Source organism: Sminthopsis crassicaudata, chromosome 3 (assembly GCF_048593235.1).
Source record: "Sminthopsis crassicaudata isolate SCR6 chromosome 3, ASM4859323v1, whole genome shotgun sequence".
NCBI lineage: Eukaryota > Metazoa > Chordata > Mammalia > Dasyuromorphia > Dasyuridae > Sminthopsis > Sminthopsis crassicaudata.
Window position 1 is genome coordinate 515,832,831 of NC_133619.1, and position 20,400 is coordinate 515,853,230.

A 20,400-nucleotide genomic window follows, 5' to 3' on the forward strand; every position below is an offset into this window, starting at 1 on the left:
TGTTAAGTGTGGGTCCATATCTAATTTCTGGCATACTAATTTCCAGTTTTCCTAACAGTTTTTTTTTCAAATAATGAATTTTTATCCCTAATGTTGGTATCTTTGGGTTTATCAAACACTAGATTGCTATAGATGTACCCTTTTTTGTCCTTTGTACCTAATTTGTTCCACTGATCGACTGGTCTATTTCTTAGCCAATACCAAATGGTTTTGGTGACTGCTGCTATATAATATAGCTTTAGATCAGGTATACCTAGACCACCTTCATCTGACTTTTTTTTTCATTAATTCCCTTGAAATTCTCGACCTTTTATTCTTCCATATGAACTTTGTTGTTATTTTTTCTAGGTCACTAAAATAGTTTCTTGGGAGTCTGATTGGTATAGCACTAAATAAATAGATTAGTTTGGGGAGTGTTGTCATCTTTATTATATTCGCTCGGCCTATCCATGAGCACTGGATGTCTTTCCAATTATTTAAATCTGACTTTATTTTTGTGGCAAGTGTTTTGTAATTTTGCTCATATAATTCCTGACTTTTCTTTGGTAGATGGATTCCCAAATATTTTATACTCTCAACATTTGTTTGGAATGGAATTTCTCTTTGTATCTCTTGCTGTTGCATTTTGTTGGTGATATATAAAAATGCTGAGGATTTATGTGGATTTATTTTGTATCCAGCAACTTTGCTAAAGTTGTAAATTATTTCTAATAACTTTTTATTAGAATCTCTGGGGTTTTCTAAATATACCATCATATCATCTGCAAAGAGTGACAGTTTGATTTCCTCATTACCTACTCTTATTCCTTTAATCTCTTTCTTGGCTCTTATTGCCAAGGCTAACATTTCTAATACAATATTGAATAGTAATGGTGATAGTGGGCAACCTTGTTTCACTCCTGATCTTACTGGGAAAGGTTCCAGTTTATTTCTATTGCATATTATGCTTACTGACGGTCGTAAATATATGCTCCTGATTATTCTAAGGAATAGTCCATTTATTCCTATACTCTCAAGCGTTTTTAGTAGGAATGGATGTTGGATTTTATCAAATACTTTTTCTGCATCTATTGAGATGATCATATGGTTTTTGTTAATTTGATTATTAATATGGTCAATTATACTAATAGTTTTCCTAAAAAAACCAGCCCTGCATTCCTGGTATAAATCCTACTTGATCATAGTGTATTATGCTGGGGATGATTTTCTGAAGTCTTTTTGCTAATATCTTATTTAAGATTTTAACATCAATATTCATTAAGGAAATTGGTCTATAGTTTTCTTTCTCAGTTTTCAATCTACCTGGTTTAGGTATCAGTACCATGTCTATGTCATAAAAGGAGTTTGGCAGGACTCCTTCATCCCCTATTTTTTCAAATAGTTTATATAACATTGGGGCTAGTTGTTCTTTAAATGTTTGGTAGAATTCACATGTAAATCCATCTGGTCCTGGGGATTTTTTCATGGGGAATTGATTAATAACTTGTTCTATTTCTTTTTGAGGTGACAATTTAATTATTGGGAGTCAATAAACTCACCAATTAAAGAATGTAAACAAAGAGGAGAAAAGGATCAAGGTCAGAGCCTTATAGTATAACCAAAAAGAGTGTAAGATAAGGATTTGAAATTAAACAGAATTGAGAAATTTTGGGGAGGTATGCTTTGGAAGGCATAGGAGAAGAGTTTCAAGAAGGAAGGGGAAAGGTTACAGAAAAATAAAGGGAAAAGCAAACTAAAAAAGGCTAGTGAATTTAGTTATAAAAATTGATATGATTTATAGGCACCAGATAATATAGATTTAGGAGAGCACAGGTCATATGAAGAATTCACAATGGCCATTCTATTTGGCAAAAAAGTAGGTTTATTAGGAGAGGTTACAGACAAAATGAAGAGATACAATAATAGACATCAGGAATGGTAAATATGAAGTACAGTTGGGAGAACAAATAGCAAATAAAGAAGTTTTAATAATTACTGATGGAAAAGGCAAGTTCCCTAGTGGAATACACAATTATCCAGGAGAAAGGAAATACTCCATGAGATTGAGGCAATGCCCTAAGTTGGCAGGCTAAATCCTAAAAGGGATTTAGCACTCTAAAAGAGTTATTAGTCAGTGGAAATTAAGTGGATGCCTCTCAGTTGGGAAATGACTGAATAAGTTATAATATATGACTGTAATATGGAATTTATTGTTTTATAAGAAATGATGAGTGGCTGATTTCAAAAAAGCCTGTAAAGACTTACAAGAGAAGAATTAAGAGAACATTGTACATAGAAACAACAAAATTATGCGATGATCAACTATGATGGACTTGGCTCTTTTAAACAATGAGATGATTCAAGGCAATTCCAGTAGGCTTGTGATGGAAAGTTCCATTCACATCCAGAGAAAGACTGAATGTGGATAAAACCTAGTATTTTTTTTGTTGTTGTAGTTGTCAGGTTTTTTTTTTTTCCTTTCTTGTGTTTTTTTCCCTTTTGTTCTGATTTTTTCGTGCAGCGTGATGAATATGGAAATATGTTTACAAGAATTGCATATGTTTAACCTATATCAGATTGCTTGCTGTTTTGGGGAGTGAGTAGAAGAGGGAGAAAAATTTGGAACACAAGATTTTGCAAAGGTGAATGTTGAAAACTATCTTTGCATGTATTTGGAAAAAGAAAACCCTATTAAAAAGAAACAATAAGATTGTTGTGGTTGAGGTAGCAGATGATGTGGTTTGTTGGCACCAAATGATGTAATTTAGGAGGAAAAAAGAGAGTCAGCTGTAAGGAGAAGAAAGGCATCATGAAACACAGTGGAGGTTGAGAGGAGAGACACCATAGGGCATTATGGGGTGAGAAGAGAGACCTCATGAAGCATGATGGGTGTGAGGGAGAAATGAGAGGAGAGACTATGTGGCATGGGAGAAGTGTGAGGGGAAGGACACCATGAAGTAGAGTCCTGTATATTTAACTAAAAAAAAGAACTGAATTTTAATTGGAAGGCATTGATAAGCTATGTTTAGAGTAAGTCTGTTTAGAGAAGATGTTTTACCCTTGGTGAAAAAATCAAGATTAATATTTTAAAATGGTTTTTAATGTGTATGTTTGGTTTTTGTCTTTCTGCCTTTGGTTGAGATCATGGACTTTTAGAAGTTTGCTGTTGAAAAGGACCTTAGAGAACATGTAGTCTATTTCCATCTCCATCCAATCCTCTCCCAAATTAAAATGATTTTTCAAGATTACATATCTTCTTTATGGTTGAAACAGTGCTTCTAACTCTTTAGGGATTAGGACTTTTTCCATGACGCCATGTTATTGAAGAAAAATTTATGAAGCCTTTACCTAGTGACTAGAATTTTCTGATCAGATATGATACTATATGTGAAGGTGTTTTGTAAAATGTAAAAACACATAATAATAAAGATGATAAAGGGGACTCCATTTTTTAATTAAAAAATAAATATTTGGGAATTTTCAAGAAAATATTCATTCCAAAATTGAATTGAGTTGCCCTTTCTGTTAGCTTCATATCTGTTCTGTTGCAAAAGAGACAATATTGAACACTTTACTTTGCCTTTCATCATTTTTTTGAATAAAATAAGAATTCCTGCCTTCTGCCATTTTTTACCTTACTTAAAAACATTTTTTTATTTTCAAATTTGTGATTTTTTTTTTGGATTTGAATTCATTGAAAATACTTTCCTATGATTTTGTCCATATGCAAAGATAGCAAGTAGCTTATTATCTTGGGAAGAAAACTGAAAAAAGAAAAGGAAAAGATAGGATACCAGACTGGAGAATTAAAAGACCTGAGTTGTACTACTAGATTACCATTAACTTCCTATTTTAGAGATCTCAATTTGCTCCTCTGTATAATTCTCAAGGCTCCAACCACTGCTAACATCCCATGTTCCAAGTCCTCTTCTAACTCCAAGGTCCCTTCAGTTCTGATATTCTGCATTCTATAATTCTCCTTTTCAAGTATGATATTCTTTCTATCTCTGCAAGTTGTGACATTCTATAATTAAAGTCACTGCCTTTTGAATCTTCTAAGTGGTCTTTGCATTTCAGTTAACATTTATAAGTCTAAATGTAAAGTGTGATTACTTAAGTATGTTTTTCAAAATCTTAAAAATCTTCTGAAGATGGATTTTATTTCAGCCTTAAATGATAGTTTCATTCTTATTACAAGATACATAAATAAACTTACCCTTATTAAAATGAGTCATACTGACTTAATTGACTTCAAGGAAGTTTCTCAATTGCTATTTTGGTGATAATGCTTTCATAAGGAAATTACTGTTTACTGGACAGCCTGAAAGATTTTCTTGTTATTGAAACATACCAATTTCCCCAAGTTGTAGGTCTGATAAACATAATGACTTTTAATCTCTTTACTTTTCTATTTCACTCATTTTTCTTTCTCATATTTCATGTGTCTAGTAGTTTCTCATTCCACTTTTAAGAGAATGTTAAAATTCTCATTTTTCCTCTTTTTCCCATACACTTCTTCCTCACTTCCTAGAGCCATTGCAGAATACCTCCTGCTAGTTCAAAGAGAAGACAACTAAAGCCTTACCATATTAGTATACAGTTGCTGATGAGTACTGCTCAAGTTCTGGAAGAAAAAAATTAGATACAATTAAAGTATATTAGACTTTTTAAAAAATAGTGTTAATATTTCTTTTATTCATAGAGTGTCAGCACAAGGATGTATCATAAAAAAGCAAACTAGCTAAAATAGATGTTAGAACATAAATTATCCATGTGAAAGATAACTTAAGAGATATTTCAAGGTTAACCCTGGCATTGCAAATGGCCAGAGAGACCAATTCACTCGTTTACTGGCAGGTTCAGGATTTGAATCTGTGTCTCTTGACTGACAGACATAGAAAATACAAAAAAAAAAAAAAAAACTTAAGATGGGAGAAGTTGTTTTTAGCTAGAATAAATCAGAAAAGGTCTTGGAGAGGTGGTAACATTTAAGCTGAATCTTGAAGGAAGCAAAATTGTTGAGGATATTTTTCGGGCATGTGATATGACCCACACAAAAACACAGACGTAGGAAAAATAGCCCCAAATTGAGGAACAGACCATCCCCCTACAGACATTAAGTGGTACTATGTGTGAGGTGTTATGTTAACTTCTGGGGGCAGGAAGGGGGAGAAAAAACCCTGATGTCAGATGTTCCCATTCTAATGGGGAGACAACACATAAACAACTAAGAACCCACAAAATGAATTTGGGGAAAATTAAAGGTAATCTCAGAGGAAAAGGCACTAGTAGTGGAAGGTGGTGTAAGGGGCAGAAAAAAGACTGAGAAAAGCCCCCTGAATAAAGTAGTGTGAATGAGTTTTGAAGAAAATCAAGACATCAGGAGTCGGGTTAGGAGGAGGGAGAGCATCTAGGCCTGGTGCACACAGCAGCCCAAAGCCAAGAGGGAAAGCAGGTATCCCCTATAGCTGGATCACAGAGCAGAGGCAGCATGACAAAGGATTTGGGGAAGAAAAGAAGGGATGGTGTTAGGAAGGGCCTTAAATGCCCCAAAGAGCCTTTGGTACTGAACAATCAGAGGAAGGTCATGGTGTTACTGAGCAGGGTGTCAGGCCCACCCTTTAGCAAAAGCAAGTTTGGGAAAGGGAAGATAACTGAAGAAGGAAGAGCAGTCAGAGGCTGTGTCCCAGTCCAGAGGAAAAGTGATAAAAGCCTGTGTTGGCTTGGAGACTTGGGAATGGGCAGAAAGAGACCTCAGGGAGAGTGGGTGTGGGAAACTGGCAGTGTTTGGATATGTGGAAGCAATGGGAGGGAGCACTCAGGGATGAGAACCGTATGCCTGGGAAGATGGAGATGCTCTCAACAGGAAGGGGAAAGTTGAAAAGGCAGGGGGATTAAGGGAGGAGAGAATGAACTCTGTGTTGGACATAAACGTTTTTGAACAAAATTGTACCTTAGGATGAACATAGATCAAATAAGACGATGAGCAGAACAGGAGTTCTTCTGAGACAACCTGAGAAGACCTACCCCAGGATCCAGGTTTCACCTCTGTGAAGTGTGTGAACACCATCAGGCTAGCTCCACAGAGACAGCAAGAGGGGAGCTCTGGGGCTAGTTGGGTTTGAAGGTCTCTTTAGCTCCAGCTGCAGCAACTTTTACTTCTGGGGAGGAGGGGTGTCTGATCTCAGGGAAGACAGAACCTCTGTGGATAGAGGTGCTTCTGCTGAGGCAGGGTCCTGGGCAAGGAGGAATCGCAGAGCAGTGAGTGCAGAGGCTGTGGGGCAGGGGCCTGTGGGCATTCACAAGAAGGGGGGGCCCAGGCACCATCCCCCCACTCCTGGACTAGAGGTTCTTACATTAATAAATTCTCAATAGAAAAAAAGGGATAGAAACCAATCATAGAAAGTTACTGTGGTTATATGGAAGACCAAGCTTCATCTTCAGAGGACACTGAAGTTTGGGGGGGGGGGAAGCCTCTCCTACCACAAAGTGTAATATCAAATGGCGACCTGCCCAGAAAAAGGTTATAGAAGAACTTTTTAAAAGACTTTTAAAATCAAAGAGAGAAATTGAGGAAAAATTAAGCTGCAATAATAATAATAACAATAATAACCATTTTAGAAAGCCAGATAATTAGAAAAGGAAATTCAGCATCTTAAAGAAGAAAATTATTCTTTGAAAATTAGAATTGGGTGATAAATGGTCAAAGGATATGAACAGATAATTTTCAGATGAAGAAATTGAAGCTAGTGATATGAAAAGATGCTCCAAATCATTACTGATCAGAGAAACACAAATTAAGACAACTCTGAGATACCACTATATACCTCTCAGATTGGCTAAGATGACAGGAAAAGATAATGACAAATGTTGGAGGGGATGAGGGAAAACTGGGACACGAATACATTGTTGGTGGAACTGTGAAAGGATCCAAGCATTCTGAAGAGCAATTTTGGAACTACCCTCAAAAAGTTATCAAACTGTGTATGCCCTTTGACCCAGCAGTGCTGTTATTGGGCTTATATCCCAAAGAGATCCTAAAGAAGGAAAAGTTGTTGATATATTTGTATGTGCAAGAATGTTTGTGGCAGCCCTCTTTGTAGTATCCAGAAATTGGAAACTGGAGTTTCCATCAGTTGGAGAATAGCTGAATAAGTTGTGGTATATGAATATTACAGAATATTATTGTTCTATAAGAAATGATCAGCAGGATGATTTCAGAGAGGCCTGGAGAGACTTAAATGAACTGATGCTGAGTGAAATGAGCAGAACCAGGAGATCATTGTATAAGGCAACAGCAAGATTACACAATGATCAATTCTGATGGACGTGGCTTTCTTCAACAATGAGATGATTCAAACCAGTTCCAATTGTCCAGTAATGAAGAGAGCCATCTATACTCAGAGAAAGGATAGTGGAAACCGAGTGTGGAACACAACATAGCATTTTCACTCTTTTTATTATTGTTTGCTTGCATTTGTTTTCCTTCTCAGGTTTCTTTTTTCTTTCTAGATCCAATTTTTCCTGTGCAGCAAGATAATTGTATGGATATGTATACATATATGGGATTTAACATATATTTTAACATGTATTGGAGTACTTGTCATTTAGGAGAGGGGGTGGAGGAAAGGAGGGGAAAATTTGGAACCGACAGTTTTGCAAGAGTCAATGTTGAAAAATTACCCATGCATATGTTTTGTAAATAAAAAGCTATAAGAAAAAGAAGAAAGAAAAGACAAGCCAAAAAATTAAAATAATGTTGTTGTGTTTTTTTTAAAGAAAAGAAAATTCGAATTGGGCAAGGGAAAGCCACTGAAGCTATAAGAAAGAAACCAAGAAATAACAAAACAAAATATAAAGAATAAAAAAATAGAACAGAATGTGAAACATAAAACCAACAGATATGGAGAACATATCAAGAAAAGAAAACATAAGAATAATTGTACTAGGAGAGGGGGTGGAGGAAAGGAGGGGAAAATTTGGAACCGACAGTTTTGCAAGAGTCAATGTTGAAAAATTACCCATGCATATGTTTTGTAAATAAAAAGCTATAAGAAAAAGAAGAAAGAAAAGACAAGCCAAAAAATTAAAATAATGTTGTTGTGTTTTTTTTAAAGAAAAGAAAATTCGAATTGGGCAAGGGAAAGCCACTGAAGCTATAAGAAAGAAACCAAGAAATAACAAAACAAAATATAAAGAATAAAAAAATAGAACAGAATGTGAAACATAAAACCAACAGATATGGAGAACATATCAAGAAAAGAAAACATAAGAATAATTGTACTAGCAGAAAGCTGCGACCAAAAAAATAACCTTGGTACAAAAATACAAGAAATAATGAAAAGAAATTGTCCTGGTCTTCAAATAAGAGGAGAAAGTAGAAACAGAAAAAAAAAAAAATCCACCAATCACTTACTCAGAGAGATCCAAGGAAAACATATAGGAACATTATTGTTAAATTTTTAAACCTCTAGATCAAGAGAAATTTTTTTTTAAGAATTTTTTCCCACAGTATATATGCATGAGTAATTTTTTTTTATAATATTATCCCTTGTATTCATTTTTCCAAATTATCCCCCCCTCCCTCCCCTTGATGACAGGCAATCCCATACATTTTACATATGTTACAATATAACCTAGATACAATATATGTGTGTAAATACCATTTTCTTGTTGCACATTAAGTATTAGATTTTGAAGGTATAAGTAACCTGGGTAGATAGACAGTAGTGCTAACAATTTACATTCACTTCCCAGTGTTCCTTCTCTGGGTGTAGTTATTTCTGTCTATCATTGTAGATCAAGAGAAATTTTTACAAAAAAACAAACAAAAATTCAAATATACTGTAGCTACAATTATGATTTATCAGTAGCTACAATAAAATACCCCAGGTCCTGGAATATTATATATCAGCAATTAAAAAAGCTAGGCCTATGGCCAAATATATCAGCAATCAAAAGAATTAGGCCAGCAGCCAAATATATTATATCCAGCAAAATTAATTAGAACATTGGAACAACAACAACAAAAAGGGACATTCAGTTGTACTCTCAGATTTTCAGGATTCTGTTTCAAGCAAACCTGAACGCGATAGAAAATGTGACATATAAGAGCTAACTTCAAAGACTCGTTTCAAGGAACTTAAAGGACAAAATGTTTGTTTTATACATGGAAATATAAACTATATCTCTAAGATTGACATTAGTAATTGGGTAGTCCAAAAGACTGGGGCAATTGAGGGTATTATCTGATTCTAAAGGTGTGTAGATTAATGGGAATATCAATAGATAAATAGAAGGGAAGATAAGGAACTCATGAGAGGAGTTAATAGGAAGGCAGTTTTAAAGAATAGAATTAAAGAGTTAGCAGGGGTAGGAAATAAGTGATATATACAAATATAATAACAATGATCAAGAATAGAATTTATTAGGAAAAAAGTAGGAGTGATAATCATTGATCTCAAAGTCAAACTTTAAAGATTCAGTAAAGAGAGAAATCTGTATTATAAATCAGCCATATTTATATTGTTTTAGATGCATGTCTCTATATTGAATATATGCATATGCATGTATACATATGTATATATGCATGTGCTTTGAATGTAGGTGTATGTATGTGTGGATATAAATCTTGTAGGAGGGTGCAATGTGTATGTAATGCATGTGTATGTGTGTGTATCTGTGCTAAACTATCTTCCCTGATGTTCTACTGAGTACATGACAACGTTTTGGGTTTTTTTCCATTTTCCTTTTTCTGTCTCTCTTTTTCTATCTTGTTTTTTTCTTATTTTGTTTTTAAGTTTTAAAAAATTGTTCTCAGGAGTGTCACAGAAACCAGGACTGCCAGGTCAAGGGGCAGCTAGATGGCGCAGTGGATAGAGTACCAGCCTTGAAGTCAGGAGAATCTGAGTTCAAATATGACCTCAGACACTTAACACTTCCTAGCTGTGTGACTCTGGGCAAGTCACTTAACCCCAATTGCCTCAGGGGGAAAACATACCATAGACATTGAGTTAATATTAGTATTGAATATATTCACACCAAATAGCATAGCATTTAACATCTTAAAGGAAAAGTAAAATGATTTACACAAAGAAATAATAAAACTATAATAGTGGTGAACTTTAACTTATCCCTCTCCAATTTAGATAAATCTAACCATAAACAAAAAAAAGTTAAGAATATGAATAGAGTTTTAGAGAAACTAGATATGTTGTATCACTGGAGAACATTAAATGCTAATTGAAAGTAGTTTACCTATTTTCGCTGTTTATGGTACCTTCATACACACACAAAAATTAGTCATATATAGAGACTCAGTGTAAAAAACAAATCATGGGGCAGAGCCATGATGGTGGAGAGCAGACATGACTTTTTGTGACCTCCTCTGACCTTCTCTCAAACCAACAGCAGATTAAGCCTCTAAACTGGTTTTGGACTGACAGAACCCACACATATTTGGAGTATAACACATTCCGAGAAGAAGATACCTTGGAAGAACTTCAGAACAGGCAGGGGGGCCAGTCTGCCGAGCTCACATCATAGCACAGAGAGATCAGGCAAGGAGCTGAGGCAGGAATCAGAGCATTGCAGCTTCCACACACACCTGGGAATCTTCTGTGAGGTTCTTAGGCCACTCATTCCTGGTTGCAAGCAGGTGTTAGCAAATTTGCTGCAAAAGGCAAATTGTAAACCACTGATCCTGGAGGAATGCCGGACCTAGCTGCCATTACCCAGCAGTGGACATCAATCAGCAGAACTGCCCCAGGACAAATTAAAGCAGCTATGGCTCCTTTGCATTAAGTAGACTTTAAGCCTTAAAAAAATGAATAAAACACAAAAAAGAATTCTCACTATAACAGCTTTTATGGAGAGAGAAGAACAGACCTAGGTTCCAAGGCAAAACAACTTCAGAAAAAGTCCCAAAGAGAGACATGAGCTGGTCCCCATTTCACAAGGCTTTCTTCAAAGATTGCATAAAGAATCTTAAAAGAGAAGAAAAATTAGAAGAAAAATGGGAAAATGAAATCATTGTAAAAGTAATGGAAAAAAATAGAAAAAAGAAGGCAATGAACAAAAAAATTTAATTGGCCAATTGCAAAAGGTTGGTTCTGTCAGAATGGGGGGGGGGGAGGCTATAAATTCTTACTAAAAGCCAGAGTCAGGAAGTTTGAATAAACAGAAGTAAAGATGTCAATGAGGTATCCGGAATAGTCTTATTTTTTGGAATATTTTAGAGGGTCAGTGTCATAAATTCTTGAGGGCAAAAGAAGCTAGGAACCAGGAAGTCTGATCTCCCCCTCATCTTGAGCCTCACATTGACAATTTATAAGCTTAGAGCAAATGGTCCTCAGTCTTAATGGACCAGAGCGGGGTTTTACAACTAAGGGGATTGAGGCAGAACAGTTAACAAAACTGAGTAGAACAATTCAGGGAAACTCAGGACAATAAGGGAAATGGAAACAGAACCAATTAGGGAAGCTGAGTCAGAACAATTAAAGAGAACTGTGGCACAACAGAAAGAACTCTTGAGAACTATATTTCGGTATGCACATACTTAGTGTGGGTATAATTTGATTTTATTATGATAATATGAAAAAGAAAATAGAGGTGGAAAGGGGATCATACTGGAAAAAAGAGGAAAAGAGGTAAAATAAGGGAATTACATCTTTCAAAGAGGCAAAGCAGACCTATTATAATTGAGAAAAAGAAGGGAGGGGAATAAGCATTGTGTGAATCTTTTTCTCATCAGATTTGGCTCTAACAGAGAATATCAGAGAATATACCAGTATTTGGTATCATAAGGAAACTTGTCTCACCTTATAGGGAATTAGAAGGGAAAGGGGGAAAAGAAAGGGAAAGACTAATAGAAAGGAAAACAGAAGAATTAGGGGAAAGGTGTGAAAAGGGGGAGAGATTCTAAAGGGGGAGGACTGTTTGATGGAGGTAGTCATCAAAAGCAAAATACTGAGGTAGAGAGAAGGGGGAGGATAGGAAAGAGAAAAGCATAACCTAGGGTAAATAAGATGGCAGGGAATATAGAATTAGTTACTTTAACTGTGAATGTGAATGAGGTGAACTCCCCCATAAAAAGAAAAATGATAGCAGACTGGATTAAAAGCCAGAATCCTAAAATATGTTGTTTCCAAGAAACACATTTAAAGCATAGTAATACATACAGAGTGAAGGTAAAGGACTGGAACAGAATATATTATGCTTCAGGTGAAGGAAAAAAAACCAAACAGGGGTAGTAATCCTAATCTCAGATCAAGTAGAAGCAAAGATAAATCTAATTAAAAGAGATAAGGAAGGAAACTGTATTTTACTAAAGGGTACCATAGATAATGAAGCAATATCAATACTAAACATATATGCACCAAGTGAAATAGCATTCAAATTCCTAGAGGAGAAGTTAAGAGAACTACAAGAAGAAATAGACAGCAAAACTTTAATAGTGTGGGATCTCAACCTCACTCTCTCAGAACTAGATAAATTGAATCACAGAATAGGAAGTAAATCACAGAAAAGGAAGTAAACAAAATGTTAGAAAAGTTAGGTATGATAGATCTTTGGAGAAAATTAAATGGAAATAGAAAGTTATTTACTATTTTCTCAGTGATTCATGGATCATATACAAAAATTGACCATATGTTAGGGCATAAAAACCTCAATATCAAATGCAGAAAGGCAGAAATAGTAAATGCTTTTTTTTCAGATCATGATGCAATAAAAATCACATGCAATAGAAAGCTAGGAGAAAATAGACTAAAAAGTAATTGGAAACTAAATCATAGACACAATAATTTCATCCAAGAGAATGACAATAATGAGACAATGTACCAAAATTTGCAGGATGCATCCAAAGTGGTAATAAAGGGAAATTTTGTATCTCTAGATTCTTGCTTACATAATATAGAGAAAATCAATGAATTGGGCTTGCAACTAAAAAAGCTAGAAAAAGAACAAATTAACCCCTCCCCAAATACCAAACTTGAAATTCTAAAAATAAAAGGAGAGAATAATAAAATTGAAAGTAAAAAAAAAAAACTATTGAATTAATAAAACTAAAAGTTGGTTTTATGAAAAAAAACCAACAAAATAGATAAACCTTTAGTTAATTTGATTGGAAAGAGAAAAATGAAATTGTTAGTCTCAAAAATGAAAAGGGAGAACTTTCCACCAATGAAGAGGAAATTAGAGCAATGATTAGGAGTTACTTTGCCCAATTTTATGCCAATAAATTCGATAACCTAAGTGAAATGGAAGAATATGTACAAAAACATAGTTTGTCCAGATTAACAGAAGAGGAAATAAATGACTTAAATAGCCCCATTTTAGAAAAAGAAATAGAACAAGTTATTAATAGAGGAAAATCCCCAGGACTAGATGGATTTACATATGAATTCTACTTAAGATTTAATGAACAATTAACTCCAGTACTATTAAAACTATTTTTAAAAATAGGGAATGAAGGAGTCCTACTAAATTCCTTTTATGACACAGACATGGTACTGATACCTAAACCAGAAAGGATGAAAACAAAGAAAATTACAGACCAATCTCCCTAATGAATATTGATGCAAATATCTTAAATAAAATATTAGCAAAGAGATTACAGAAAATCATCCTCAGAATAATACATCATGACTAAGTAGGATTTATGCCAGGAAGGCAGGGTTGCTTCAATATTAGGAAAACTATTAGCATAATTAAGTATATAAATAACTAAATTAATAAAAAACATAATGATTATCTCAATAGATACAGAAAAAGCATTTGATAAAATCCATCATCCATTCCTATTAAAAACACTAGAGAGTATAGAAGTAAATGGACTTTTCCTTAAAATGGTCAGTAGCATCTATTTAACACCATCAGCAAGCATCATATGTAATGGTGATAAACTGGAGCCATTCCCAGTAAGATCAGGAGTGAAACAAGGTTGCCCACTGTCACCATTACTGTTTAGTGTGGTATTGGAAATGCTAGCTTTGGCGATGAGAAGAAAAAGAGATTAAAGGAATCAGAATAGGTAATGAGGAATGCAAATTATCACTCTTTGCAGATGATGTAATGGTATACTTAGAGTACCCTAGAGAATCAACTAAAAAAACTATTAGAAATAATCTACAACTTTAGCAAATTTGCAGGATACAGAATAAATCCACATAAATCATCAGCATTTTTATACATCACTAACAAAATCCAACAGCAAAAGATACAAAGAGAAATTCCATTTAAAATAACTGTCAATAGTAAAAAATATTTGGGAATCTATCTGCCAAGGGAAAGTCAGAAACTATATAAGCGAAACTACAAAACACTTTCCACACAAATAAAATCAGACCTAAACAATTGGAAAAATATCAAGTGCTCTTGCATAGGTCAAGCGAATATAATAAAGATGACAATACTACTTAAACTAATCTATTTATTTAGTGCTATACCAATCAGACTCCCAAGAAACTATTTTACTGACTAGAAAAAATAAGAACAAAATTCATCTGGGAGAACAAAAGGTCAAGACTTTCAAGGGAATTAATGGGGGGGAAAAAAAAGCCAATGAAGGTGGCCTAGTTGTACCTGATCTAAAACTATATTATAAAGTAGCAGTTACCAAAACCATTTGGTATTGGCTAAGAAATAGAATAATTGGTCAGTGGAATACATTAGGTTCACAGAACAAAATAGCCAGTGACTATAGTAATTTAGTGTTTGGCAAACCCAAATCCCCAGCTTCTGGGATAAGAACTAGAATGGCAGAAACTAGGCATTGACCCACCCCTAACACCTTATACCAAGATAAATTCGAAATGGGTTCATGATCTAGACATAAAGAATGAGATTATAAATAAATTAGAAGAAGATAGGATAGTTTACCTTTCAGATTTGTGGCGGATGAAGGAATTTGTTACCAAAGAAGATCATTATTGATCATAAAATAGTTAATTTTGATTATATTAAGTTTAAAAGGTTTTGTACAAACAAAACCAATGCAGACAAGATTAGAAGGAAGCAATTAATCTGGGAAAACATTTTTACATTCAAAGGTTCTGATAAAGTCCTCGTTTCCAAAATATATAGATAATTTATTCAAATTTATAATAGTTCAAGCCATTCTCCAGTTGATAAATGGCCAAAGGGTATGAACAGACAATTTTCAGATGAAGAAATTGAAGCTATTTCTAGTTATATGTAAAGGTGCTCCAAATCACTATTGATCAGAGAAATGCAAAGTAAGACAACTCTGAGATTCACTACACACCTGTCAGATTGGCTAAGATGACAGGAAAAAAATAATAATGAATGTTGGAGGGGTTGTGGGAAAACTGGGACACTGATACATTGTTGGTGGAGTTGTGAATGGATCCAGCCATTCTGGAGAGCAATTTGGAACTATGCCCAAAGGTTTATCAAACTGTGCATACCCTTTGAACCAGCAGTGTTACGACTTGGCTTATATTCCAAAGATATTTTAAAGGAGGGGAAAGGACCCACATGTGCAGCCCTTTTTTGTAGTGGCAAAAAACTGGAAACTGAGTGGATGTCCATCAATTGGAGAATGGCTGAATAAATTATGGTATATGAATGTTATGGAATATTATTGTTTTACAAGAAATGAGCAACAGGATAATTTCAGAAAGACCTGGAGAGACTGACATGAATTGATGCTGAGTGAAATGAGCAGAACCAGGAGATCATAATACATGAAAACAAGACTATGTAATGATTAATTCTGATGGATATGGCTCTTTCCAACAATGAGATGATTGAGGCCAGTTACACTTGTTTAGTAAAGAAGAGAGCCATCTACCTCCAGAGGGAGAACCATGGGAACAACATAGAACAAATTTCATTTGTTGTTATTTGCTTGCATTGTTTTCCTTCTCAGGTTTTTTTTTTCTTTCTATATCCAATTTTTCTTATGCAGCAAGATAACTGTATAAAAATGTATACATATGTTAGATTTAATATATATTTAACATATTTAATATGTATTGGACTACCTGACATCTAGGGGAGGTTTGGAATGGAAGGTTTTTCAAGGGTCAGTATTGAAAAATTACCCATGCATATGTTTTGTAAATAAAAAGCTTCAATAAAAAAATCATAGAAACACTAAAATATATAGGTAAATTTACAAGAATAAGAGACATTCTCAAATTGATAAAAAGGTCAACAAATATGAATAGGAAGTTTTCAGAGGAAGAAATCAGAGCAATCTAATATGAAAAATGCTTTAAATCACCAATGATTAGAGAAATTAAAATTATAGCAACATCAGTCAGATTAGCAAAAATTACAAATGCTGGAGGACATGTGGGACGTTGTAAACTAGTCCAACTCTTCTGGATAAGAATTTGGGACTCTACTCAAAAAGTTATTAAGCTATTCATACTTTTGAACCCAGTGATTTTGCTAGTAGGTCTGTACCCCAAAAATGATCAAAGAAAAAGAAAAGGGCCCACATATGCAAAAATATTTATAGCAGCTCTTTTTATGGTAGTCAGGAATTGGAACTGAGAATGTGCTTATCAGTTGAAAAATAGTTAAACAAGTTATGGTAAATGTGATGGAATATTATTGTGCTATAAGAAATTATAAGAGATAGTTTCAGAAAAAGCTGAAAAGACTTGTATGAAGTTATGGAAAGTGAAAGGAGCAGAACTAGGAAAATCATTTCTATGATTACAGGAATATTGTAAAAATAATCATCTTTGAAAAAATAGTAACTAATCCACTTTTTGACCAAACATAATTCTAAAGGGCTAATTATCAAACATGTAATCTACCTGCAGAAAGAAAGTTCAATGGGTTCAGAATACAGATTAAAGCATATTTTCTTCTGTTTCTTTTTGTTCTCCCCATCCATGGATATCATGGAAATTTTATTTACATGCCTATAGGTATTTGTAATGTGTTTTGTTTTTCTTGACTTCTCAGTGAGTGATGGAGAGGGAAAGAGGAAAGGAAAATAATTTGGAACATTAAATAAAATAAAATTGAATTAAAAAAAAGAATCTGGTGAAAGGAGTGGACTCGCCTAGTATAGATTGTTTTCTCAAGGAGATTTACTAAGATGCTATCCACATCCAGAGAGAAAAACTGATGGAGTCAGAATGTAGATCAAAGAATATTGATTTCATTTTGAGTTCCTTTTTCATGATTTTTTCTTTTGTTCTGTCTTCCATAACATGATTAATGTGGAAATGTATTTTTTTTTGTTATTGCCCTTGTTTAACCTATATCAGATTTCTTGCCATCTTGGGGAGGGAATAGAGAAGGGAAAGAAAAATTTGGAACTCAAAATTTTTCAAAAATTAATTTGAAAACTATCTTAACATGCAATTGGAAAAAAATAAAATACTATTAAAAAGAGGTTAACTGAGAAGGGAAGAAAAACTGTGTAGAATGATAGCTGGCAGGTATGGTTAGATCAAGTGAGGATTTTTTAAAAGTAAAGACATACTACCATATTAGTTGGTAGCAGAGAAGGAACTAGTAGATTAATAGATTATTAGAGACAGTGGATTATAATGGAATCAATCTGTGAACAAGATGGGAAGGATCAGAGTTGCATGTCAAGACGATTTCTTGGAAAGGAGAAAGACCACTACTTAATGTGAGACAGGTATGAAGGAGACAATTGTGGAAGATGACAGCTGAGAGGTAGAAGTCAAAAAACCTTTCTTAACTAATGGCCTCACTTTTCTGGATGAAGTTTGAAGTGAAGTCCTCCACTCAGAAGATGACCAGGGTAAAAGGCAAAATGATGTTAGGGGAGGATTTAAGGAGATTTCAACTGAATGAGTGGGAATATTAATAGAAACAGATGGATAGGAGCAGATTTTGGAGGAAGGATAATGATTAGTTTTAGATATGTTGAGCTTGAGGTGCTTGTGGGACTCTTTTAGATGGAGTTGCCTAGCAGTTTTTGGGAAATGCAGGTTTTGGAGTTCATGGCAAAATATGTAATTTGGGGTGCATATGTTATCAGCAGTTATTTCTGCACACCTAATTTTGTCAAGTTTGTATATACAGGTTTGTAGCTTCCCCCAACCATTGAAAGAACTGACGAGGATTTATGCTCCACATATTCCTTATGATGGGCACAGTACTTTATATGTGTTTCAAATTAAAAGGGATTGCAGCTATTAAATTCAATAACTATAAAGAAAATTTGAAAGTAATGAAGCAGTGTATAACAGAGGCATAAGGTCTCATTCCATTTCCTTCAGGGTGGCCCAGATCCAATTCTATTCTTTTTTTTCTTAATTTGTACACTTTCTATTTTTTTTAATTATTAAAACTTTTTATTTACAAAACATATGACCTTGCAAAACCTTCTGTTCCAAATTTTCCCCTCCTTCCCCCCACCACCTTCCCTAATTGGCATGTAATCCAATACATTACACCTTCTACTTTTTTCCATTGAAATCATATACCACACATTCTTCTTATCTTTTTGTGGTTTCTCCAATTAAAATCATCATCTTGTTATTAAAAATCTATAAGCCATTCTACTTCTTGTGTCTCTACACACAATAGTCCTATTTCTTTATTTCTGTAAGTGGAAAAAATACACCAACATATTTCTTTCACTGCACAATTAAATCAGTACATTAATAATATGCCAATCATCTCCCTGTAAATCATTGAGAAGGAAAGTTTAATGTATATCTTACAAACTAGCTGAAATATCTCATGTCAAAAAGGTGAGAACTGTTTGTTCAGTGGATTTGTTTATATAGTTTATCTCCTCTAAATTAGGACTTCCTCAGGAATATAATTTAATGAGGTAGTATTTTGTTTGCTAAAATTCTATTAGTGAATTATTAATTACATTAGAAATTTTAAGTTCTCTCTGAATTTTCTTTCCTTTGAAAATAACTAACACGTAATGATGTCCTGCTTTGCTCCTAAGTCCCTCCACCCAAATTTTGTGCTAATTGCTGTTTTTCTTTGTTTCAATTTCAGTGGTAGGATTGGGATCGTGGTGCTTCCATATGACTCTGCAGTATGAAATGCAGGTCAGTAACACCAACTAGCTCTGAACAGGCATGTATTTTCCTTAATGCAAAGCTGTGGTGAGTCTTGGAAAAACTAAAGAAAAGCATCTCCACACACTCTTCCCCCTGCTCCATCATCCTCTACCCGCACTCCCAACACCCAAGTTTTCCTGCAGTTGGAACTTGTTTTGGGAATTTGTGTGCCTGGAAGAAGTGAGACTGAGAAAGGAGTAGAAGGGATGAAGAGCAAATGAGGTCTGTACTTACATAATTTCACAAACCCATTTGTGGTGCTGTTGTGTGTTAGAGCCCTGGGCTGCGAATTAAAAAAAAAAAAAAAATCTTGTCCCTTTCTTTCCCTGGGCTTCGATATCCCCATTTATTAAATTATTGGGGCGGGGAGAGGTGGAGTTTGAACTAGATCTAGATTACTTAGTATTTATTTTATATGTTCCACAAAAATAAAAAACCACATCTCCCCAGACGACTATTAGCTCCTTGAAGTCAGGGACTGTTTTTCACTTTTGTCTTTGTTTTCCTTATATCTAGCCACAGTGCCTATCACATAATAGGAGAAATGTTTTTTGACTGAGATTGGCTGAGTCTAATGCTCTTCCCAACTCTGAAATTCTGTATTGAAGTTCTAAAGGCCTACCCAATTCTGACACTCTCTTATGTTAGATTCCATCAAGTTCTTACTTTTATGTTCTGTGTTCTAAAGCTCCTTCTATCCCCACACAGCTGCCAACGTGATTTTCCTTAAGCCCAGATTTATGTCACTCCCTTACTCAGTAAACTCCAGTGCTCATTTTTATGCACATAGGATAAATACACCCACACACATATGGATGGATGGATGGATTATGGATACATAAAGTCTCCAGTAAATCCTCTGTTTGATTTTAAAATCCTTCACAACTTGGCCCCAGTTTTTCTTTGATGCTTATTTTACATTACTCCCCTTTCCATACCACATGGGTAAGCCAGACCTGTCTTCTCTCTGTTTCTCAGCTACAGCACTCTTAACTCTTCTCTGTGCTATTGGACCTGCTGTCCCTCATGCCTAGAGTGTACTCCCTTCTCACCCCTTTCATGGGAATTCAACACAAACTCCATTCCTGCCTCTTGTTTTTAAGTCATTTGACATTAGCATTTAAAAAATTATTCCAAATCTATATTTCTGTGCCCAGTCTTTCTCAAAAGTTCCAGTCCTGTACCATTAACTGTCTGCTGTATATATCCACCTGGCTGTTCTATTAACATTTGGAATTCAGAATTTCCAAATTAAAATTCCATGTCTTTTTTTCTTGAACTCTTTCTCCTTCATACTTCCCGCTTTATCCTCCTGGTTAACCTCATTCATAACCTCAAGTTATCCTTTACTCTGCCCTCTACCTTTCTCCATATCCCA

General features: G+C 34.6%; 1 protein-coding gene across 4 annotated transcripts in view; it reads left to right on the plus strand.

Moving 5' to 3' along the window:
* ACER3 (alkaline ceramidase 3) overlaps positions 1–20,400 on the plus strand; it is a 204,599-nt gene that overhangs the window by 100,688 nt on the left and 83,511 nt on the right. For 3 of the 4 annotated variants that reach the window (XM_074304131.1, XM_074304132.1, XM_074304133.1), the window contains exon 3: positions 18,958–19,010. In XM_074304131.1, coding sequence (XP_074160232.1) covers positions 18,958–19,010 — 53 coding nt within the window. Of the gene's footprint in view, positions 1–18,957; positions 19,245–20,400 lie in introns of all 4 variants that reach the window. The other variant, XM_074304134.1, reaches the window with a different exon arrangement.